Raw genomic sequence first — 22,522 nt, 5'->3', positions numbered from 1 at the left:
CAATTCTATGTGCAGTTAATGTATGACAAATGAGGGGAAGAAATGAACATATATTTCTTTGGGTGGACGAAAAGGAGTGCATGAAATGTATGATTTGGGTGCATGAAATAGAGGAAGGGAAGTCTCTTCAACAAATGATTCCAGTAAAACCAAATAGTCATGCATAAAAATGAGAGGAATAAAAAAAATCGTTTATACCTCACACCATGACTAAGTTAATTCAAGAGGATTAAGACCTTGTCCAGAATCCACAAAACACGTGGCTGAAAACATAGGCAGAACTTTATAGAATATGGAATTCAGAGGTGTTTTAAATAATTTGACTCCATTGATAAAGATAACAAAACAAACACAGGCAAATAAATTTAACTCCATCAAATTAAAATGCATTTACTTGGTAAAAGAAATATGGGCCAAAATTAAGACACCTACCAAACGTGATAAAATATTTGCACTCTATAGTCAGTTGAAAAGCTGACACTGTATCACTGTCATCCCTTTGTTCGTCAATTTACTCAAGCGGGCACCAGTAACGGCTCTATTACACTCAGCCCTGAGATTTTAGCAGCCTTTCCTTACTCATCTTTCCCAACGATTGGAGGCTCTTTCAGGGTCAGGGGAATAAGACCTATTTTTACTGTTTTTGGCATATCAAATATGCCACAGGTAGCTTGCCAGGCTCTACTGTGCAGGTAAGATACTCTTGATAGCTTGCTGGGCTCTCCGAGAGGTATGTATATATCTGTTACTGTATTTTGGATATGAATACACCACGGGGAGCTTGCCAGGCTCTCCCAAGTGGGCAATAGACTCTCAGTAGCTTGTTAGATTCTCCAAGAGGGAGAACTAGGCTATTAGATGTCATGCGGCCGCATTGCGGTCTGAGAGCTTGGTTTTATAGTCTCTGGATGCTGGCCGTTGATGGGATTACATGGTACCGGGGACAGTCTCTGGGTATGACTGCCTAGCTACTGGAAAATGGGGGGTCTGGGTGTAAGAGGCCCAGTCCTGATCCAAGCAGCCTTGGAGATCTTGGCCCCGGTCCCGCACACCTGGGTTCCTCCACCAGCTCCCCCATGCGTGAGGCTCTTCAGAACATGTGGAGAGTGGCATGAGCATGGCTGTGGCTGGGTTCTGGAGGTCCTCAACTGTCAAGGCTCACTCAGGGGTGGGGTGGGGGGAGGGAAACGCAACCCATCCCCTCAGATGGGCCCCCGTGAAGACAGCCAGGCGATGGGGCAAGAGACTGCATCGTTCTCTTTCAGTAGCTTGGTTTTATAGCTTCCTCAGATGGAGACTGGGCCTCTTCCACCCAGATCCTCCATTTTCCAGTAGCTAGGCAGTCACACCCAGAGACTGCCCCCCTCCACCGTGTAATCCCATCAACAGCCAACATCCAGAGAAAAGCTAATATCCAAGATTAATGCATTATAAATAAATTAATAAATTATTCACAAAGCTCAATAACAACAAAAAAATCAATCATATCAAAATAGATGAATCCCATCAAAATAGGGAAAGTAGATGAACATGCATGAACTGAAGAGAGACTTTGGTGGCTAGTAGGCATATAATAAAGTGTTTGCCATTTGTTATCAGGGAATTGAAAAATCAAAATGACAATGAGATATTATCTAACACCAGTGAGAATGGTATACATCAGAAAGACTGAAAGTATCCAAAGTTGGTGGGATTGTAGTTAAAAAGAAATGCCTATTCCCTATTGGTGGGGATGTCATCTGGTTCATCCTCTGGAAAATAGTACAAATATTTCTATTAAAAAGTAATAATAGAAATTTCATATGGTCCAGCAATTATACTTCTTGTCATCTACCCCTAAAAACACAACAATGTTGATTTGAAAAAATAAATGCATATCTACATTCATTGAAGCACTTAGTATCCAGGATATGAAAACAAACCAAATGCTAGTGACAAATGAGTGGATAAAGAAACTGTGGATCAGGATACTATGCGGCGACAAAATGAAATCTTATAGTACACTGCAACTTAGATAGAAGTGGAGAGCATCAAATTAAGTGGAAAAAAATGGAGAAAGGACAAATACTAGATTCTCATTTGTGGCATAGAGAAACTAAACAAGGGAATTGACAAACAATGAGAAATATCCTTGGTCTTGGATTATAAAACTGAGATTTTTCAGGCTGAATTGTAAATTCAGGGAATGAAGAGGCGGCTAGAGGGAATTAAGGATATCACTGGAAGGTAACGGGCACTTTGGTAGCTGCACCTCAACACTACCTGTGCAGCTGCACCTATACTGTCATAAACATAGTACTGAAGTTACACAAATATATCCAGGGCTGGATTGTGTGATACATAACATTTCTGACACTTAAATATTTTATGATCTGAAATGGACAAAGAACACAAATAAGTAATTCCTACAATCTTAGAAAACACTTGAAAAACATCCAACTATTTAATCAAAGCAGCACATATTGAAACACTGAACCAGAAAAGTTTATTTTAAAAGGGAAGAGATTGAATCTCCTCAGTCAGGGTGAACTTAGTGTAAGACTAAGTTTGAAAAACGGATTATTTTTAATCTCTCTGGTAGGTAAAGTATTATATAAAAGTGGTGCCACCTTTCAAGGAATAACCAAAGCACTTTTTTTGTTCTTTGTGTTTTGGGTCACAATTTAGCATTGCTCAGGGCTTCTTTTGGCTCAGCTCAGGGATCATTCTTGGCAAGACTCTGGAGACCATGTGGGGTTCTGGGGATTCAACCTGTGTAGGCCATGTGCAAGGCAAGAGCCCTGCTCTCTGTATTATCTCTTCAGCCCTGAAAAAAGCAAAGTTCTTATTTTCTGAAGTATGCCTGTCTAGAACATCACTTGTAAATATGTAAAATTCTTAAAATGAGCATCATGCTAGGTCTACAAATTCTGAAAAGAGTTCTGATAAAATAATTAGGTACTTGTGAACAATATCAAGTACAAAGACTTTTTTTGCAGAGTTACTTATACTATCAAAAAATCAGAGAATGTCCTACACCTAAGACATATCATGTGACTCATCATTGTAAACCTGAGAACACTTAAAAGATGCAGAATCAGTATGTATAGTCCACACATACATACACACACACACTTAAAATTCCATACTCTCATGCATGTGCAGAGTACCCCTCTTTTAGAGGTCATCCTGCTATATGACCAAGTAAATTTTGTGGGTTTTACATGCAGAAAGGCCATATATGGCTATCATGACTACGGGACAAAGATAACACTCTTTGGTTTGATTGCTGAGGCAGTTCACTCACTGGTACTGTCTCTCTGTCCATTTCCTGCTCTCCCAATGCTGTTTTGGCATACACATTCAGTAAATATCATTGTCCCATTCCTTACTCTACTTTAGAGGAGTTGATCTTAGTATACAGTGGCTTCAAATAAACTCTGGCAGCCTGGTTTGCTCCCTGCAGGACATCAGGACCAGCAGGTGATCTGTAGGGACAGAGAGGGAGTTGGTAAAAAAAAGTCCCTTTGAGGGTCTGAACTGATGGCCTCTTACCTGATGATAGTCAGGGGAATGAAATACACCAGGAAAGCAACGATGGTCATGTATGGGGTCCAGTAGGAGTCATCAGGCCACAGGGCCCAGCACTGAACTTCACCATTGGAGAGTTTTCTTTTTCCAAATATGATCAGAGTGGGGATGGAGAACAGGAATGAGAGGCTCCAGGCGATCACGATAAGGACCTTGGCTTGCTTTTCTGCTCAAAGGAAAGAGGAATAACTGGGTATCTGGAAACATCCTTGGTGCCCAGTGTAGAACAGGAGGATCCCAGTAGGAGTTGAACTCAAGGACCTCTCAGAATCATCTCTATTTCCAGGTGTCAGTAGGACTGGCAAAGCATCATACGAATGGAGGAGTTGAAAATATTGTTTGCACAGAGCATAGCACCCTCCATAGCATAGAAAAAGTGTCCCCATTTTCTATTTTTTCTTATTTAGTGATTTACTCACCTGACTTGCAAAGTTAATGTATCTACTTCCATGGTATTATGAAACAGTTTATTTCTATCTATATTTTGATATATTTACATTAAAATACATGCCTCTGGTTACCTTCCCATCCTCAAATGCAGGGGAATATGCTTTTGTCTATTTTGTATCCTTCTATTGTGTCTAGTTCTTTGAAGCATAGTGACAGTGTTTGAAAGATATTTTCTAAATATAAAGGAATATTATTTTGTTTGAAATAATGAGGTGGGATTGTAGGACAGAGAAAGAATACTGGCATGGTTTCAGAACCCAGCATCAAGGCCTGGTAGTCATGGCCTTGAAATATAATATGACTGAGGACAAATCACTCAGTTTAAACTTCAGTTCTTCACAAAAGTAGATTGAAAAACAATTATGTGTACTAAAAGGTCATAATGAGACTGTAGAAACATAATGAAATTGGTGCTTTTAAAAACCAGCTGTTGTAATAGAATTATTTCGGTTGTATAAATACTCCTATTGAAGCTCTTCTTTGATCGTAGACTAGTTTGTTACCTTTGCTTATAAGTGCTGGTGGTCTCTCTATTTTGGGAGACATATAACTCCTCATTCCCCTAATTTCAATTTGTAAAGCAAACATATGCATATTTGGGTGAGCCGTAGAGTGCAGTATCAAGTGGTATCAGTGTAGTTTATATTAAGGAACTGCAAAATAAGAAAAATTCTGTAAGAAGCTAGGGATTCTATTAGAATCTTGACTCAAATATTTTGGATAATTGTATCTGGAGTTCTATTTTTACAGAGTTGTATGCACTAGGAAGAGATAATAGAGAGATTTAGAAAACATATTACTGAATCACTAAGAAGGCTTAGAGGATAAATTATTATAATAATTTTTTGGTCTTTCCATTTTCTCTTTATATATAAGCAGTGATCCATTAAGATGATGGTTCTGTTCCTTTTGGAAATGGAGGGAAGTACCTTAATGTCTGGCACAATTTATGGGTGGCAGAAAAATCCTGCTGGCAGAGCCAAAGAGATAGGACAGGGGTTGTGGTACTTGTCTTGACCACTCCTACTCAATCCCTGGCACTAAGTGACCTCCTGAACATCACCACATGCAGCCCTAGAGGCCTTCAGCACTTCTAGGATGGTCACACCTGGGTAATCTCTGGCACCACAAATGCCCGAGCTCCACATCTCAGGTCTTCCATTGAATGGTTGGCCTGGTGAGCCAAGAATCACAAGAAGGGTTGGGTCTCCTGAGCACTGTTTGGGAGCCTACATCCACCACCACCAAAAGGAATCTTAACCTTTCCTGTGGAAGTGAGCCTGTGTTAGGTTAGGACTTAGAATCTGGAACGAGAGACCAGTTCTCTGACTCTGTTTTTGGGAAACTTTTTGTTTAAGGGGGGCCACACCAGGCAGTGCTCAGAGATTACTCCTGGCTTTGCACTCAGAAATTACTTCTGTCAGCCTCTGAGGACCATATGGGCCTCTAGGGATCAACCCTGTCACTGCAGCAAGACAAGTGCCCTACCCACAGCACAATCTCTCCACCCTTCTGCTTGCTATTTTTAATGTTTCTATTTGGGATTTCTCTAAGTTAATGCGTAAGGAAGAAAGGGGGAAAGGGTATAGATAAATTCCTAATTGGTTCTACTGCCACTGGATGATTTGTGGTTCCCATGCCTGGTTGAGTTTAAAGCTGGTCCTTTGCCTCCTGAAACACTGTCTCGGGTCACATTGTGCTTTCCTCCTGGCTGAAGCTATTGGTGTCTTTCTATTGGTCTCCTGCCCCTCTTTGTCCAGTTAACCTCTGCTTTCTCCTACTGAGCTCTCACTCGCTTTGACACGAATGTCTGGGATAGGATCACTTTTTTAAAACACAGCTCTAAGCAAAGCAGTTCCTTGGATGAATGTTACAAGGTACTAGCTTATCTCCTGTCCTTCGTTCTTTCAGGTGTGAATTAGTCACTGGTTCAGATTCTCCCCATCAGGATACAAGCGGTCTGATCTATAAGTATGTGAGGGCTGGTCTTGGGGTCCTGTAAAATCACATTTCTGGCTATAGGACTCAAGAGGCCATAGCATTGGATGGCTTATTTAGGTGGAAGTCACCGTGGGATGAGAACAGGATGAAGGATAGGAGACTGAGAATCTTGAACACCTCCACTGGATGAGGAGTTGTCATATGTTTGGATATAAAAGATCATTGCAACTAAACTTTATGGAATTCAGGTCCTGGCAGCTGAAAACTCTGTAGCACCCATGGGAGATGGGCAAGCTGAACACCTGCCCAGCCAAAGTTCTGTCAGACAGCAGCACCCACACCCCACACTCCAGCAATGCCAAGGCTTCAACTGCCAATCTCCAAATAACTTCCCATACCTGGTGCCTAGGCTGAGATCTGAGGGTTTTTTTTTCCAGAGTCTGTGTGGGTAGCCTCCTTCCAACCCCCACATGCCCGAAAGCCCCAGAAGCCAGGCCAATCTCCTATAGCTGCTGCCATGTCCACTCTTTGGGCCAGACCATAAATCCTGAATTCTTTGGACTGCACAGTCATATACGTGGCCATGCGACACCTCCTAAAGCAACAAATACCTTAATAAATTCTCAGGTAATGACTTAATAACCCTGTGATCAGATATAATTTTCACATAAAATGATTTTCAATACCTGTTATTTTAATATTGCAGCTTTGTTATCAAACCAATTTTAATTCTAGGATTTTATCAATGTTGTGTTTTTTTCTAAATTAAAATAAATGTTAAAAAACCAAAATCTTCATTTGTAATAATAATAAAACAAACAAATAAATAGAAAAAGAGCATCTCAGAGGTTATCCTGGTCCAAGAGCTGGACTGTCAAAGGAGTAGAGCTAGCATTTATGTGCACTAATGGAGAGGAATGGTCTGGAAGGAGTTTGTGGAGGTAGGAACATGTCTGTACTATCTACAGGCAATGAAACCCAAGGGATAAAGACTGAGGAGCACCTTTTAAGGAGATATCAGAGAAATTTAGAACCTCAGGAGGCAGAAGCAGGAGGGAATGTTGCATGAAATGGTTGAGGGTAGGTCGGTTGATTCCAATAAGAACAAGGGAAAGAGTTTTGTTCCCAACACTCTTCAGTTGGTGTTGAACAGAGGAAGGAGAAGGGACTTGTATCTGTTTCCATGCTCTCATCTTTACCCAAAGTTTAGTCTATTATTTTCCAAGTTCATTACTCTGAGCCTGTATTAATGTTGTAGTGAGAAAATGTTCTACATTTTTAAGAGAATGCTATAATATTCATTGCTGCCTTTCCTATAATTTAGGATGCCATTTATAATACTGAAGTGAACTCAGAGTCAGCCATATTCCCCATAGGCAAAATAGCTGATTTTTTAAACTAATAAAAGTGGAGAAATATGTTAAGTTCCCATGCATACCTCTGGTTAAGGATACCAAAGATTCTACCTCCAGTAAATGTCCTAGGCAATAGTTCAAACATTTTCCTATACATATTTCCCATTGCTATTGTTACTCCATCTAAAAGTACTTGGGTATAATCTGATTTATTGCAGTTATTGGCACCTTTTCATTTAAGTCTAGTCCTGAAACTTCTTTAAGATCTGTGCAGGGTGTAATATTTCACCTAAGCTTTTATTATACATTTAATGCTTTCATGTATTACAGCTGAGTATTTCATCTTTTTTGTCAAATTTGATGTGCTCAGGACTTACTTTAGGCTCTGAACTGAGGACTCACTCCTGGTGGACTTGGGGAACCACGTAGGGTGCTGGAAATTGAATCTAAGTTTCCCATGCACAAGGCAAGTGCATTATTCACTGTACTATTTCCTCCTGCACCATATTTTATTTATTTTGAATATTTTTGGTATCTACAGGGTGAACTGGTATCTTGTTTCATTCATCTATATGTAGCTACGTTTACCACCACCATTTGTTGCTGAAGAGGTTGCCTCTTATTCATCACAACTCTGTATTCTTTATCATATATTAACTGTACATGTGTTTAACTGATAGATTCTAAATTCTAGTCCCTTGTTCTGTGTATTTATTTTTAACTCAATACAATATTATTTTTATTACTATCACTTCTAATCTAGTTTGAATTTGGGAATCATAATTTCTCCATTTTTTTCTTTTTATTTGTTAGAAAATAATTGACCATTCAGGTTCTTTTATGCTTCCATAAAACTTTCAGTAAAGCTTTTCTATTCCCTTACAGAATGTCATTGAAAATTTTTCTTTGAATTTTGTGCTGCTTTGGGAAAGATGGTTATTTTAATAATGTTAATAATTTCAGTCTATCATCACAGAACAGCTTTCTATTTCTCTGACTTCTGACTTGTGTCAGTCCAGTGAGCCTGATCTGCAGCTGATCACCGTGGTTCAGCAAATTGATCTTAGTAGCTCCTGGGTGATTTAAGTTAGTCAATTCTAGGTTGTAATAGAAGAACTGAAGTTTATGTCTTTGGGTAATACTGTTAAGATCTAGATAGAACTGTGGCACTAAGATAAAGGTATATGTTAGCTATTGCTAGAATTATTTCTATATGACTAATTCATACATGACCCATTCATATATGACCTAATTCATACATGACCCCATATGCCATTTAAATAGGTCTGAACAATGATTGGGTGGGATCACAATTCCAACCTCCATGTGAAAAGTCTGTGTTGGGTTTGAAAATATCTGTTTAACTGCCCTTCTATCAGTTTTTCCACAGTCAATGGAGGCATTCTATCAACTTTGAAGGACCTGAGTGGGGGGAAGCAGCAGACAGAGAATTCAGATTTGTGTATGTTAGTAGGTGGCTATGAGCTAACATTCCATGAACCTGGGGCGACTGAAATTATGATTAGAAAGTCCTGCAGGTACAACAGCTCAGATTTTGGATAGATCAGAGTGACGGACAGATACTGTAGTTCTCTCTCATCGAGGTCGACTAGACTGGTGTCTGCTCTCTGTGTTCCTTGGGTCTAGCTGAAAATCTCTTTTGTTGGTATTTAAGTCTTTATCGAGTTAGCAGGGTTGACACTGTGTCAGCAAACCTGGTTGCCTAACTGGTCTTGGCTTGTCGCTTACAGACCCTCCTAGGTGAGCCACTGTATTTGGGCCACAGTCTCAGTTACCAAGGAAACTCAACTCTGTTGAGTTTGAATATAACAGTTGACTGTGAACTGTAAAATTAGTGAGGTGCTAGGAGCTGCAGTGCAGGTCAGGTTGTGCAGTAGTGGATCCAATGAATTGAGCCAGGTAAGACAGAAGTTTGAGTATTTGTTTTATTTTTGCTTTTATCTCTGGGTTACATCCATTGATGATGAGCTCACACTTGCTTTATGTTCAGGTCTTACTCCTGGCTTTGTGCTCAGGGATCACTCCTAGCTCTGTGCCCAGAGATCACTGCTGGTTCTGTGCTCAGAGATCACTCCTGCTAACTTGTGGTAGCACATGAAGTGCTAGGGATTAAAAAGTGCTGATGGTGTGCAAAGCAAACACCCTATTCCCTATACTATTTCTCCTTCCCAAGACACAGTTTTAACTATGTACAAATGTGTGCACCAGATTTCTGAGTTCTGGCCTCTTAGTTGATGCTCTGACAGGAGGGTGGAGGGCATCCACTCCAGATGGCAGCAGCTCCACTGCACAGTCTTCCAGCCTTGCAAGTCAGCCACAGTAAGTCCTTCCTGGGTCTTTCCTCCACATTCTTGCTTCTCCAGGGCTCTACTGCAATCTGCTTTCCTCAGCCAGTAGGGTCCACCATCTTTCTCTGTCTCTCCTGAAGATCTTACAGGAATCCAAATTTGGGTCTGCACCCAACTTCTCTCTTCAACACATTTTTTTGGGGAGCTGATTCTTAGGGCTCCCCTTCATTTGGCAGTCGTGGCCTCTCTTCAGAATTATTTCTTGATTTATTTTACTACAACATTGTTGAAAAAGAAATGAAACAGATTTTTGTATATTTATTTTGAAACCTGCTATTTGTCATAATAATTAATTGTTTACAATATTTTAGTGAAATTTTATGTCATCTATAAATAATGGAAGTTTTATTTCATTTTAAAATTTTATTTGGAATGGATTCCTTTTATTTACTTTTCTTATCTGGCTCTAGTAGGATTTCAAATGCTATATTAAACAAGTGGTGAGATTGGATATCCTTGCCTTCAATCTGATCTTGCAGGAAAACTTTTTGCGTTTTCACTAATGAGTATGTGGGTTTGCCGTTTTATGGCTTTTATACTGTTTCTGTATGTTCTCATATTCCCAATTTAACTAAAAAACTTTGACATAGCATAAGCTATTACCAAAATGAAAAGACATCATACAGAGTGGGAGAAAATATTTTCACATCATACATCTGACAGTGAGTTAATAGCCAAGATAAAAAAATTATCCAAACAATTAAACAACATGACTAAATAACCTAATCCTAAAATGAACAGACAATGTGAATAAACATTTCTCTAAAAGAAGAAACACAGATGACCTATGGGGACTTAAAATAATTATTAATGAGTATAATAACTAAATCTTAGTGGAATTCAAATAAAATAATGGAGAATGACCAGAAATGAAAGAATTAAATTAAGATTTAATTATTGTTGGTGAGAATTTAATTTAATGAGAATTTAATTCTGTAGGAAACAGAATGCTCCTCAAAAATTTATAATAGTGGGGGCATGAGAGACAGTATCATGGACAAGGCACTTGGCTTATAAGAAGCTAACTTAGGTTCAATCATCAACACTCCATACGGGCCCTTGAGCACCGCCAGAAGAGATCCCTGAACACATAGCCAACAGTAAGCTCTACAAACCATTGGCCTGACCCCAAACCAAAAATAATAATAATTCAACTACCAGGTATATATCTAAAGAGTATAAAATCACTAATTTGAAAATACATATGTATCTCTCTATTCACTGCAGAACTACTTAAAATAGACAACATGTGGAAGCAATCTTAGTATCTAATAATAGATGTAGCTAAAGAAGACAATGTATATATTTACACAATAGAATACAACTTAATTTAAAAACAGATTAATTCTTGCCATTTACTACAGCATGGATGGAAGTTATTGGGGTTATGTTAGAGAAAATAAGTCAGAAAGAAAAATGCTGGATGATTCGGCTCATGTAAAATGTAAGGAGGCCAAGCAGAGGAGCGGACAGTGACACCACAACAAACTCTTGACTTCTGACTGTAAAACTGAAGTCAGTAGAGGGAGTGTAGACTGAGAACACGGTGTGAGAGGATCCAATGGTAAGGGTTGCTGGTACTTACGTGGTGAGTAGAGTTTTGTCAAACTCTACCCACGTTTGTCAAACTCTGTTATCAAACAGTATCAAACTCTATCAAGCTCTGTTAGGGAACCACGGGTAGAAAATGTGATAGAGGATAAGAGTGAAGAGAAAGAATCTTGCTAAAAGAATATTAGTGCAAACAACGCTGCTGTACTAAAGCATGATTTCTTTTTTTATATTAAGTTTTTATTTTATTGAATCACTGTGAAAAAATATACAAAGCTTTCAGGTGTAAGTCTCAGTCACATAATGATTAAACCCCAATCCCTTCACCAGTGCACATGTCCCACCACCAGAAACCCCAAAATACCCCCCTCCCACCCAGCTCCCACCTAAGTAGCTGATGATCTTCACTTTATTCTCTCTATACTTTGAATACATTCAATATTTCAATAGAGAACTCACTATTATTGTTTGGAATTTCCCCCAACAATCAGGTCTGCTAAAAAGGCATCATTTAATAATTTCTTTTCATTGCTGAGTATGAAGACTCTATGAGCTTGGTTTTGGATTTCTGATATTTTAGCTCAGTTCACAGTCCCAATGCATTGCTGTAAGAAGCCGCTCTGGGTGCCAAAATGGGTTAGAAGACCTCTGGAATAAAAGTCTTTAGGAGCAGAGGGTCTGTTTCGCGCTCAGCAGCTCCGGATCTTATCTGGGCCGAGGGCGTGCCGGTAACGCCCACTTTCCATGATTGCCTATGAGCCACAAAACTGCAAAAACCGTACCTATGGGTTAGGAGTCTTAGAAGGTGGCTCTCGCCACGTGGATATTTCTGCTGCCTCCATTTTCCATGCAGAAAAACAGGATGGAGAGGAAAAATCCAACCCCGGGCAGCGCGGAGTTGTAGCCCATAAAGCATGATTTCTAAGGACATAATATTTGACTGAGCTAGCTTGCCTTCTTGCGGGAACTTAATGATGTAGAAAATGGCATGGACATCTTGTGAGAAAGTTTAAGTTTGTACTCATCTATATGTATATGTGTATATGAATATGCACACTAATGTAAGTCAATGGTTAAGTAAGTGTATCTCACTTTGACTACATGTACCATAAAGTATTTTTTCCATTTCTTCTCCCCTCATTTCCTTCCTTGTTCTGAGGACAAAAGTGCTCAGATGACTGATTGTTGATTTTACATCTCCATAAAGTAAACTATTTTAAATAATTTTAATTTAAAATTATTCTTACTTGCACCCAGCACTGAGATATGTCCCTGGTATGAAATTACCTTCTTCCCTGTAAGTCCTTGTTCTCACTATGGCTAATCTGATTCCCATCACTGGAAATGAGAACAAGTTAGTGTGGGTCTTTGGAAGCAAGTGTTACTTATTTCATGCATTTTCTCCTGCTTTTATCATTCTCTCTCTGCACACAGTATCTAGCATGGGTTGAGTCACATTTCTATATTGTACCATATGAATTATCAGGCATTTTGTTTTAATCACAATAAATATGAGCTGTAAATATTTTCATGTTGATGCATAATACCATTCAAGGAACTGACACTTCCTAATTGAAAGTTAGGATGTGTAGTCATGGAGGGCACCAGAGCTAGACCTACAAATGTGGATTCAATTTCTGTCCCCAAGCTTACTTGTTATGTGACTATTGGAAAGTTACTTTAACTCTCTGAATGCAATTTCCCAGACTATAAGATACAGGTAATCATAGAACCATCCTTCAAGTGCTGCTATGAAGATTAGTATATTTAACATAAAGAATTTAGAATCATGAGCTATATATTCATGGTATACTATAATTCAGCAATTAAGCCTTAAGGTTAGTACTGAATTCCTGCTATTCCAAGCAGCACACATTATATAATACATACATAAATATGTATGCATGTGTGTGTTTCTCCAGATAAGATGCCAAGAAGCAGAAATATCTTTGTCAAAAAACTACATTTTATAATTAATTTATAGAAATTTAACAGTATTTAAAATATATTTATCAATACTATATATTTCATAGTATCAGATCATAATTATTATACTTTAAAGGTCTTGCTCTATCAATTTAGATTCCATAGATGTATATTATACAGAGTGGTACATAAAATGTTTGAAATATTTCTTCAGTTTCAGGTTAGCTTTTGTCATATTTTGATGATATTTGATTATCTCTATCATTTTGGTGGTAAGGAAGAGAAAGTATGCTCTCTGCAAAATGAACAAGAGGCAGTAGGATTGCTCAGACTAGGGATAAATGTCTGTGTCAATCTTGGTCTAAAGGGCAAAGCTTGAGACCATAGAATTCAAGTGAGTGATCACAAGGTGAGTCATTATAACCCACCTTATTTTCTAACTGTTGGCTATCCATGAGGAACATCACCATTTTACCAAGCACCCAAGTTTTCTTTTCTGTATATATATTTTTGACAATTGGAACCACAGTTAGAAAAGGTGATAAGGGAGAAGAGGAAGAAACTTACTAAAAGAAATGTATTAAAAATAATGCTAGTTATACCAAACAATGAATCCTAATGGAATAACATTTGATTGAGCCAGCTTACCTCCTTGCAGGAACTTCATGGGGTAGACAATGGCATGGTATCTGTCTATGCTGAGAGACACGAGGACATAGGTAGAGGCGTAGAGTAGCACAACCTGAAAACATAGATGAAAGGCAGTGATTGGTATCACGGAAACGGCATCAAATAATCACCTCATGGAAAGGAATTGTTATTTAGGGGTTAGGAAGAGGATGATGGCTCTCTGAGGCAGGAAGTGGGGTGCTGTCCTTGGTTCTGAAATTTTAATTTCATGTGGTGACAACTGGAAATGCCCGAAGCTCTGGTTCACTTGGCTTCTTGGAAACTCTGCATTTCAGGACCAGCCCTTCTTGACATTTGCATGGTACATTTGCTTGCAATTGACTTTTAAAGCTAAACTAATTTTCTCTGCTACAATTGATATTCCAGGTTAATTAGAAACAAAAGTTCAGTTGAATTGTTGAGAGATGACAGAAAGGTTCTGGCTTCAGGGGACTAAAGTATTATTTTGAGTCATTTATCATCATCTGAGCTGTCACCACTATAGCTCACTTTTCCTATTCACTTCTATAGTAGAATTGTTTTTGAGAGTTAGTCCTGGGGTCTCTTTTTTCCTTTCCACCCTCTCATTTATTTACCTTACTCATAACCATTAATTAACTCTGTGCTATTTTCATAATTCTGCAAAGAAGGAAATAGGGATTCAAGAGTTTAATATATATTCTTGAATCAGATGCTCAAAATGCAATAAAATGGAATCTCTCTCCCTCTTCTCTCAGAAATGTTAGACTGAACCCAGGTTTCTGACATTCAAGGTATCTGTTTTTATTTTACCACTGAATCACAATACCAGAGCCTATACATGAAATATTCCTTCACGAATTATCAAAGTGGAAAATTTTCAGCAACTTTTGAGCCTTAATTTTACAAATAGATCAACCCTATCTTTGCTTCATAAACTTTGGGTCAGTTGAGAATAATCCAAAGATTGATGTCTAATGATTCTTTTATCATAAAAAAATCTAAAATTATTACAAATCACATGGTTTTGGAAATAATTTTGTCCTGAATTTGCTCATTTTAGTTTTTCCCTGGTCCTTACCAATAACAGCTGGCCAATTAGCTACATTGTGTTTTTATATGATTTATTTCCTGTTAACACTACCCCAAAGGTGTCCCTACTCAAATGTTGTAAAAGGTGCCACAGGGAGGGGGGACTTGGTTACTGTTGAAACTGAGGGCTTTCCTAAAGAGTGTAAGAAGAAATTATCTGCTTGCTAAATATATGACAAATATACAGAGATAAAAATGATGGCTAAATTTAGTAATAAAAAAATCACACAATTGTCAGAAAACTTTTGCTACATTTGAACTGTGAGTTCAAACTTCCTGAGGTTGACACACACAGCTGAGGTACAGAACACCAGAAAAGGTTGAAGAAGAGAGTCCCAAGGGCAGATACCTAGGGGGTGATACTTCATGGTGAGAAAGTGGCAAGAATCTGGGTCATCTCTAGCTAGGCTGAAAGAAGCAACTAACACAAGTTCAGAATCTGGAGCAGGAGGAGTGGATTTGATAATAAGCATCAAAGAGGAGAAAACTACATTAATGCAAATATAGATACTGTAAAACACAATAAAAAAGAACACACGATTTCTGAAAACTTCAAACATAGGTAGGGTAAAAAAAATTAAATCACCTCAAATAAATCAATCTCAAATTATGATGTCTTTTGTTCAGAGAAATAATTGCTAGAAAACATGAAAGCATGTTTGTAGTTTGAAAGAAAAGGTATAGTTCAAGAATTTTTATAAATATCATTTCTGAAACAAGGCTCAGAATAACATTAGTAGATATCTAAAAAAGTCTTACTTAAAAGTCTATCTGGAATTTGTCTTCCATGGAGGCAGTGGGAGGGTGGGAAAGGGGGGTATACTGGGGAGATTGGTGGTGGGGAATATGCACTGGTGGAGGGATGGATGTTTGATCACTGTGTGATTATAACTCAGACATGAAAACTTGTAACTATCTGTCACGGTGATTCAATAAAAAAAGTAAATTTTAAAAAGTCTATATGGGTAAAATATTTCTGTTGATTGAGAATTGTTTTTAAAATTAGAACTTAAGAAGAAGGAAGGGATAAAATGATAACAGATAGGGAAAATAATTAAACAGAAAACCACTGAATGTCCATAAAAAATAATTGTAAATGTGAAGTGTGGCAGAAAAAAAATTTAGGGAATCTGGTAAGAGGAGAAAATTAAAGAAGAAAATGATGCTAGATATTTTTGTAGTTGTTTTAAACATTTACTTTAATAAAGTTATATTAAATATAAAAATGAAAATCATAAAAGAAGCAAATAAAAATGGAGGAAAACATTTTGCATTCATTTCTGTTGGCTGCTGTAACAGATTACCTACCACAAACTTTGTGGTTTACCAAAACATAAGTGAACTCTCTCCCATAATTCTGAAGATTAGAAGTTCATCTCCAATATGTCAAAAGAAGTCGTTTGTAGGATTACAGTTCCATGAATGACTGTAGGAAAAAAAAGCCCAATTGCCTCTTCTGATTTTAGGGCTTTGCCATCTTTCCTTGACGTTATGACCATCTCTCTCCCATCTCTGAGTCCATGGTTACATTGCTGCCCTGTCTTTTATCTGCACATCAAGTCAAGTTTCCCTCAGCTTTCCTCACATATATATATATACATATATATACATATATATATAAAATGACATTTAGATTCACCAGGAGAATTCAGAATAAAGCCTTCAGTTTCAAGAACTTTAATCAAAATTGCTAAATCTACATTTTTAGCCATGTAAGGTAACATATATAGGTTTTGGAATCAGGATTTGGATCTATTCGGGGGAAACTTTTCAACCTATCACAATTAACCAAAAAGAATGGAAAAACAAAAATAACACAAAAATTAATATCAGGTGACTAGATTAATACCAGAAACTATTTGCCACAATAAAAATGAATGGCATAATTCCCTGCTTTAAAAAAGGCTTAAGCTCCTGGGTAAATTAAAAGCTATTACCAAAAATTTTCCTGGTTGTATACTGATTACTAACATTTAAAACTAAATGATAAACAAAATTCAGAAAGAGATGAATGGCTGAAAATGTGCCAAGCAATAAAAAAACATACAAGAAAGCATTCATTACATTGCTACTATTAGGTAAATAACATAAAATCAAATAGCACTATATGGGACAAAGGAATTATTTATGATGATAAAATATACAAGATAGAATCAGTGAATCCACAAAGATATACCACAATAAACATAAACATATATATAGTGTTTTATATATAGTTCAAAATTTTACAGAATAAAAATTATAACTAGATTTATAATAAACTTTAAAAATCATATGTGTTGTTGTAAAATGGACATTTCAAAAATTGATGATATACTTAACTACTAAAAATCTTGAAATATTCTCCAAAGTGAAATTTATGCAATTCACATATTTTAAACAACAAGCAATAGAAGCTGAAATTAGTATCATGGTTTTTTAAAAAATATATGTCACTTGGAAATTTAAACACACTTGTAATTAACTTTAGTGAAGAAGGAAATCAAAGTACAATTATAGTCAATTCATAAATGTCAACAATGAAAATTCTACATATAAACAACATATGGGAAGCCATTTGGAGAACAGATGGCAAGTTGAGGACATATGTCTGAATTCTCACTACCCCACCTCTAAATTCTGACAAAAATGACCTAGGAAATGTGAAACCAAAGAAAATCTTGCAGAAGCATGAGGTTTAGTTAAACTCAGGAAACTAAAAAAATTTTTATTTCGAAAAAAATCAGTTTGGATTCTTTTAAAGGAGGATAGCCTGACTTACTTTTTAAAAATAATGTAATTATTTTTAGAAGAATTTTAGATTTACAGAAAAAAACTAGAAGAGAGGTCTTTTTCTATTTTACCTTACTGCTATTTCCTTCTTATAGACATCTTGCTTTACTATGTATGGTCCACGGTCAAAACTGATGACCCTTGGAATGTAATCTAGGTAAAGAGAAAAGGAAGTGAAATTATCACTCACGCACGGGGTGGGGGTTGGGGGGTGAGGTGTGGGATGTATACTGTTTTTTTTGTTTGTTTGTTTTTGTTTTTGTTTTTTTTGTTTGTTTTTGTTTTTATTGGTGGTGGAATATGGGCACTGGTGAAGGGATGGGTGTTTGAGCATTGTATAACTGAGATATAAACCTGAGAACGTTGTAACTTTCCACTTGGTGACTCAATAAAATAAATTAAAAAAAAAAAAAAAAAACAAAACTGATGACCCAACATTGACGTATGATAACTAAACTACATGGTTAATTCTCCATTTGCATAATCTATGTTTTTGAAAATTGCATAATGTCTGTCCACTATTATAGTATCACATAGAAAAGTTGCTCTGCCAAAAAAATCTCTTTAAGTTAATATTCATATTTCAAATTCTTGACAACAACTTTTTCTTTTAAATTTAAAGAATTTTACCTTTCCTAGAATGTCATATTGTTGGAATCATACAATACTGTAGTCTTTTTAGTATTTTACCCTTCATTAGAAATATGCATTTAAGAGTTTTCCATTAATTTCCTTGGATAGATAATTTTGTTTTTAAATTGCTGAATACAATTCTATATTTGATGAAACTGAACGTCTTTTTTGATGACTACTTAAATAATTTTGTTTTAACAGTAATTAATACTTCATTTTATTGGTGTATTTTTGTGGTGAAATTATCTAGTCATGTTTTGAGGAGTACTTTTTAATGTTTTGTGCATTTAGAAATGAATTTCTGGGGCTGGAGCGATAGCACAGCGGGTAGGGCGTTTGCCTTGCACGCGGCCGACCCGGGTTCAAATCCGAGCATCCCATATGGTCCCCTGAGCACTGCCAGGAGTAATTCCTGAGTGCAGAGCCAGGAGTAACCCCTGTGCATCGCCAGGTGTGACCCAGAAAGCAAAAAAAAAAGAAATGAATTTCTATAAAATTTTGTCGAAGTTGCCAACTCTGATAAATATTAATTTCCTTGAGCACAATTCAGGTCGACTATATTTTGTTCACAAAGATATTGTATAGGATCCTTGTATATGTGTTCATCTGGGATATTAGTCTTGGTTTTCTTATACTTTATATTTACATTTGAGCGATAGCACAGCAGGTAGGGCATTTGCCTTGGATGCAACCGACCCGGGTTTGATGTTGTATGTAGGGCTATTCCACCCTGTTTCACTGTTCTGCGGGTCTGCCTTTGTTCCAATACCTTGCTGTTTTGTCTCCGCTTTGTAGTAAAGTTTAAGCTTGGGCAGGGTGATGCCTCCCATCATCTTTTCCCCAAGAATTGTTTTAGCTCTCCGTGGGCGTTTGTTGTTCAATATGAATTTCAGGATTGCTTGATCCATTTCTTTGAAGAATTTCATGGGTATTTTTATAGGGATCGGGTTGAATTTGTATAATGCTTTGGGGAGTATTGCCATTTTGACAATGTTGATTCTCCCTATGCATGAGCAGGGGATATGTTTCCATTTCCTCATGTCCTCTTTTATTTCATGAAGTAGCGTTTTATAGTTTTCTTTGTAGAGGTCCTTTGCTTCTTTAGTTAAGCTGATTCCAAGGTATTTGATTTTCTGGGGCACAATTGTTAACGGGATTACTTTTTTTTCATGTCCCTTTCTTCTGTCTCATTGTTTGCAAATAGGAAGGCCATGTATTTTTGGGTATTGATTTTATAGCCTGCAACTTTACTGTACAAGTCTATTGTTTCTAAGTGGAGGCTTTATACTCTATATATAGTATCATATTGTCTGCAAATAGTGAGAGTTTGATTTCTTCTTTTCCTACCTGGATGCCCTTAATATGTTTTTCTTGCCTAACAGCTATTGCAAGTACTTCCAATACTATATTGAACAGCAGTGGTGAGAGTGGGCATTCTTGTCTTGTCCCCGATCTTAGAGGAAAAGTCCTTAGCTTTTCTCCATTGAGGATAATACTTGCCATAGGTTTGTGGTAGATGGCTTTGACTATCTTGAATGTTAAACCATCTGCATCCCCACGATGAATCCCACTTGGTCTTGGTGTATGATCTTTTTAATGAGTTGTTGGATTCTATTTGCTAATATTTTGTTGAGGATCTTTGCATCGGTATTCATCAGGATATTGGTCTATAGTTTTCTTTTTTTGTGGTGTCTTTGTTTGCTTTTGGTATTAGGAAGGTATGTGCCTCATAGAAACTGTTTGGAGGGTTCCTGTTTTTTCAATTTTCTGGAAAAGCTTGAGGAGAACTGGTAACAGTTCCTCTTTAAATGTTTGGAAGAATTCGCTAATGAATCCATCTGGACCTGGGCTTTTGTTTTTTGGGAGACTTTTGATTACAGTTTTGATTTCCTTGATATTAATGGGTCTATTCAGGTATTTCAAGTCTTCTTGGTTCAGTCTTGGGAGATTGTAGGAATGTAGGAATTCATCCATTTCTTTTACGTTCTCTTGTTTCATGACATACAGGCTTTCAAAGTAGTCTCTGATGATCTTTTGAATCTTTGGCTTCTGTCCTGATGTCCTGTTTTTCATTTCTGATTCAGTTTATTAGGGTTCTCTCTCTCTCTTTCTTTGTGAATCTTGCTAGTGGTTTATCAATCCTGTTTATTTTCTCAAAGAACCAGCTCTTGTTTTCTTTGACCTATCAGATTGTTTTCTGGGTTTCCATGCCATTAATTTCTGCTCTAATTTTTATTATTTCTTTCCTTCAGTCAGGTTTGGGTTCCTTTTTCTGGTCCTTTTCTAAGATCTTGAGTTGTGAAGTCAAGCTATCTATGTAGGCCCTTTCTTCTTTCCTAAGGAATGCTTGCAGAGCTATAAATTTTCCCCTTAACATGGCTTTAGCTGCATCCCATAGGTTTTGGTAGCTTGTGTCTTCATTCTCTTTTGTTTCGAGGTATCTTTTGATTTCTTCATTGATTTCCTTCCTGACCCACTCATTGTTCAACACCAAGGTGTTTAATTTCCAGGTGTTTGCTTTGGTTCTCTGTGTCTGTGTGTGACTAGCTTCTATTTTCAGTGCATCGTGGTCTGAAAAGATAGTTGATACAATTTCTATTTTTCTGATTCTATTGATGTATGTTTTGTGGCCCAGTACATGATCTATCTTGGAAAATGTTACATGTGCACTGGAAAAGATTGTGTATTCTCTCCTTTTTGGTGTAAAGTCCTATATAAGTCTATTAGGCCTCTCTCTTCCATTTCTTCTTTCAGAATCAGTGTTTTCTTGCTGAATTTTGTTCTTGTCGATCTATCCAGAGGTGATAAGGCAGTGTTGAAGTCTCCAGCTCTTATTGTGCTGCTAGCGATGTCCTTTTTCAAGTCTGTTAGAAGTTGTTTTAAGTATTTAGCCGGTCGTTCATTAGGTGCGTATACGTTTAAGTTTAAGAGTGATTTCTTCCTGTTGTACATATCCCTTGATAAATAGAAAATGACCTTCACTGTCCCTTCAAATCTTTTTCAACCTGAAATCTATGTTGTCAGATATTAGTATGGCCACCTCAGCTATTTTGAGGGAGTTTTTTGCCTGCAGGATTGTTTTCCATCCTTTGACTTTGAGTCTGTGTTTGTCCTGATTGTTCAGGTTTGTTTCTTGCAGGCAGCAGAATGTTGAGTTTAGTTTCCGGATCCATTTTGCTACTCTGTGTTTCTTAATTGGTGCATTTAGGCCATTGACATTGAGAGAGGCAATTGTAATGGGTTTTTTTGTCATCTTCCTTTGGGGTTTGTTGTTCTTGTGGGGTTCTTCCTTGTCTTACAATAGCCCCTTTAGTCCTTCTTTTAAGTTTGGTTTTGAGTCTATGAAGTTCCTGAGCTGTTGTTTACTGGAGAAATAGTGCATGGTTCCTTCGAGTTTGAGTGAGTGATAGTTTAGCCGGATAAAGTATTCTTGGTGGTTCGTTCATTTAGTTGAGTTTTTTCACTATGTCCCACATTGTCTTCTGGCTTGGAGGGTTTCTTCTGATAGGTCTGCTGTAAATCTAAGGGGTGCTCCTTTGTATGTGATTTCCTTCTTTGACCTTCCTGCTTGAAATATTATGTCTTTATCCACAGCTTCCATCATTCTGACTATGATGTGCCTTGGAGTCTTTTTATTCAGGTCTCTTTTTGCTGGTACTCTTTGGGCTCCTTGGATCTGGATGCCTGCCTCCTCCAGCTCTGGGAATTTCTTAACAATGATGTCTTTCACTGTGTTTTTTTTCATCTGGGTTACTTCCCTGTGCTTCTGGTACTCCAGTGATTCTTATGTTGTTCCTCTTGAGGTCATCCCCTAGGACTCTGATTCACCCTAGGGCCATTTTGAGGTCTTTTGCCATTATTTGTTGTTGCCTGCAAGCTTTGTGCAGCTCATCTTTGAGCTTGCTGATTCTGTCTTTGGCTGTAGTCATTCTACTGTTGAGGGCTCCTACTGAGATTTTTAATTCACCAATTCCTTTATGTGTGACTTCTGTTCATAGCTTTGAAATTTCTGCTCTCATTTCTTCCTGCGTTTTCTTGGTGGACTGAGCCAATGCTTCATTTATATCCTCCCTTAGTTTATTGGGTGTCTGTTCTATCGTTGCTTGGAATACATCTACTCTCCTCAAGATTTACTCTCTGAATTCTTTTTCTGAAAGGTCGTATAGGTGGGTAGCCCCTGTTGAGGCTTCTGGAATCTTTTCTTCATCCTCTCTT

At 37.4% G+C, this 22,522-nt stretch overlaps 1 protein-coding gene across 2 annotated transcripts in view; it reads right to left on the bottom strand.

Moving 5' to 3' along the window:
* Window positions 1–22,522, bottom strand: part of NPSR1 (neuropeptide S receptor 1) — a 267,077-nt gene that overhangs the window by 53,777 nt on the left and 190,778 nt on the right. Inside the window, exons 4-5 of one of the 2 annotated variants that reach the window (XM_004606883.2) lie at window positions 13,811–13,904; window positions 3,535–3,736 (exon numbers count right to left, since the gene is read on the bottom strand). In XM_004606883.2, the coding sequence (XP_004606940.2) occupies window positions 3,535–3,736; window positions 13,811–13,904 (296 nt within the window). The remainder of the gene's footprint in view (window positions 1–3,534; window positions 3,737–13,810; window positions 13,905–22,522) is intronic. The other variant, XM_012932358.2, reaches the window with a different exon arrangement.

This window comes from Sorex araneus, chromosome 1, assembly GCF_027595985.1.
Source record: "Sorex araneus isolate mSorAra2 chromosome 1, mSorAra2.pri, whole genome shotgun sequence".
NCBI lineage: Eukaryota > Metazoa > Chordata > Mammalia > Eulipotyphla > Soricidae > Sorex > Sorex araneus.
The sequence above is the reverse complement of the archived record's forward strand: the minus strand, read 5'-3'. Positions and strand labels throughout refer to the sequence as shown.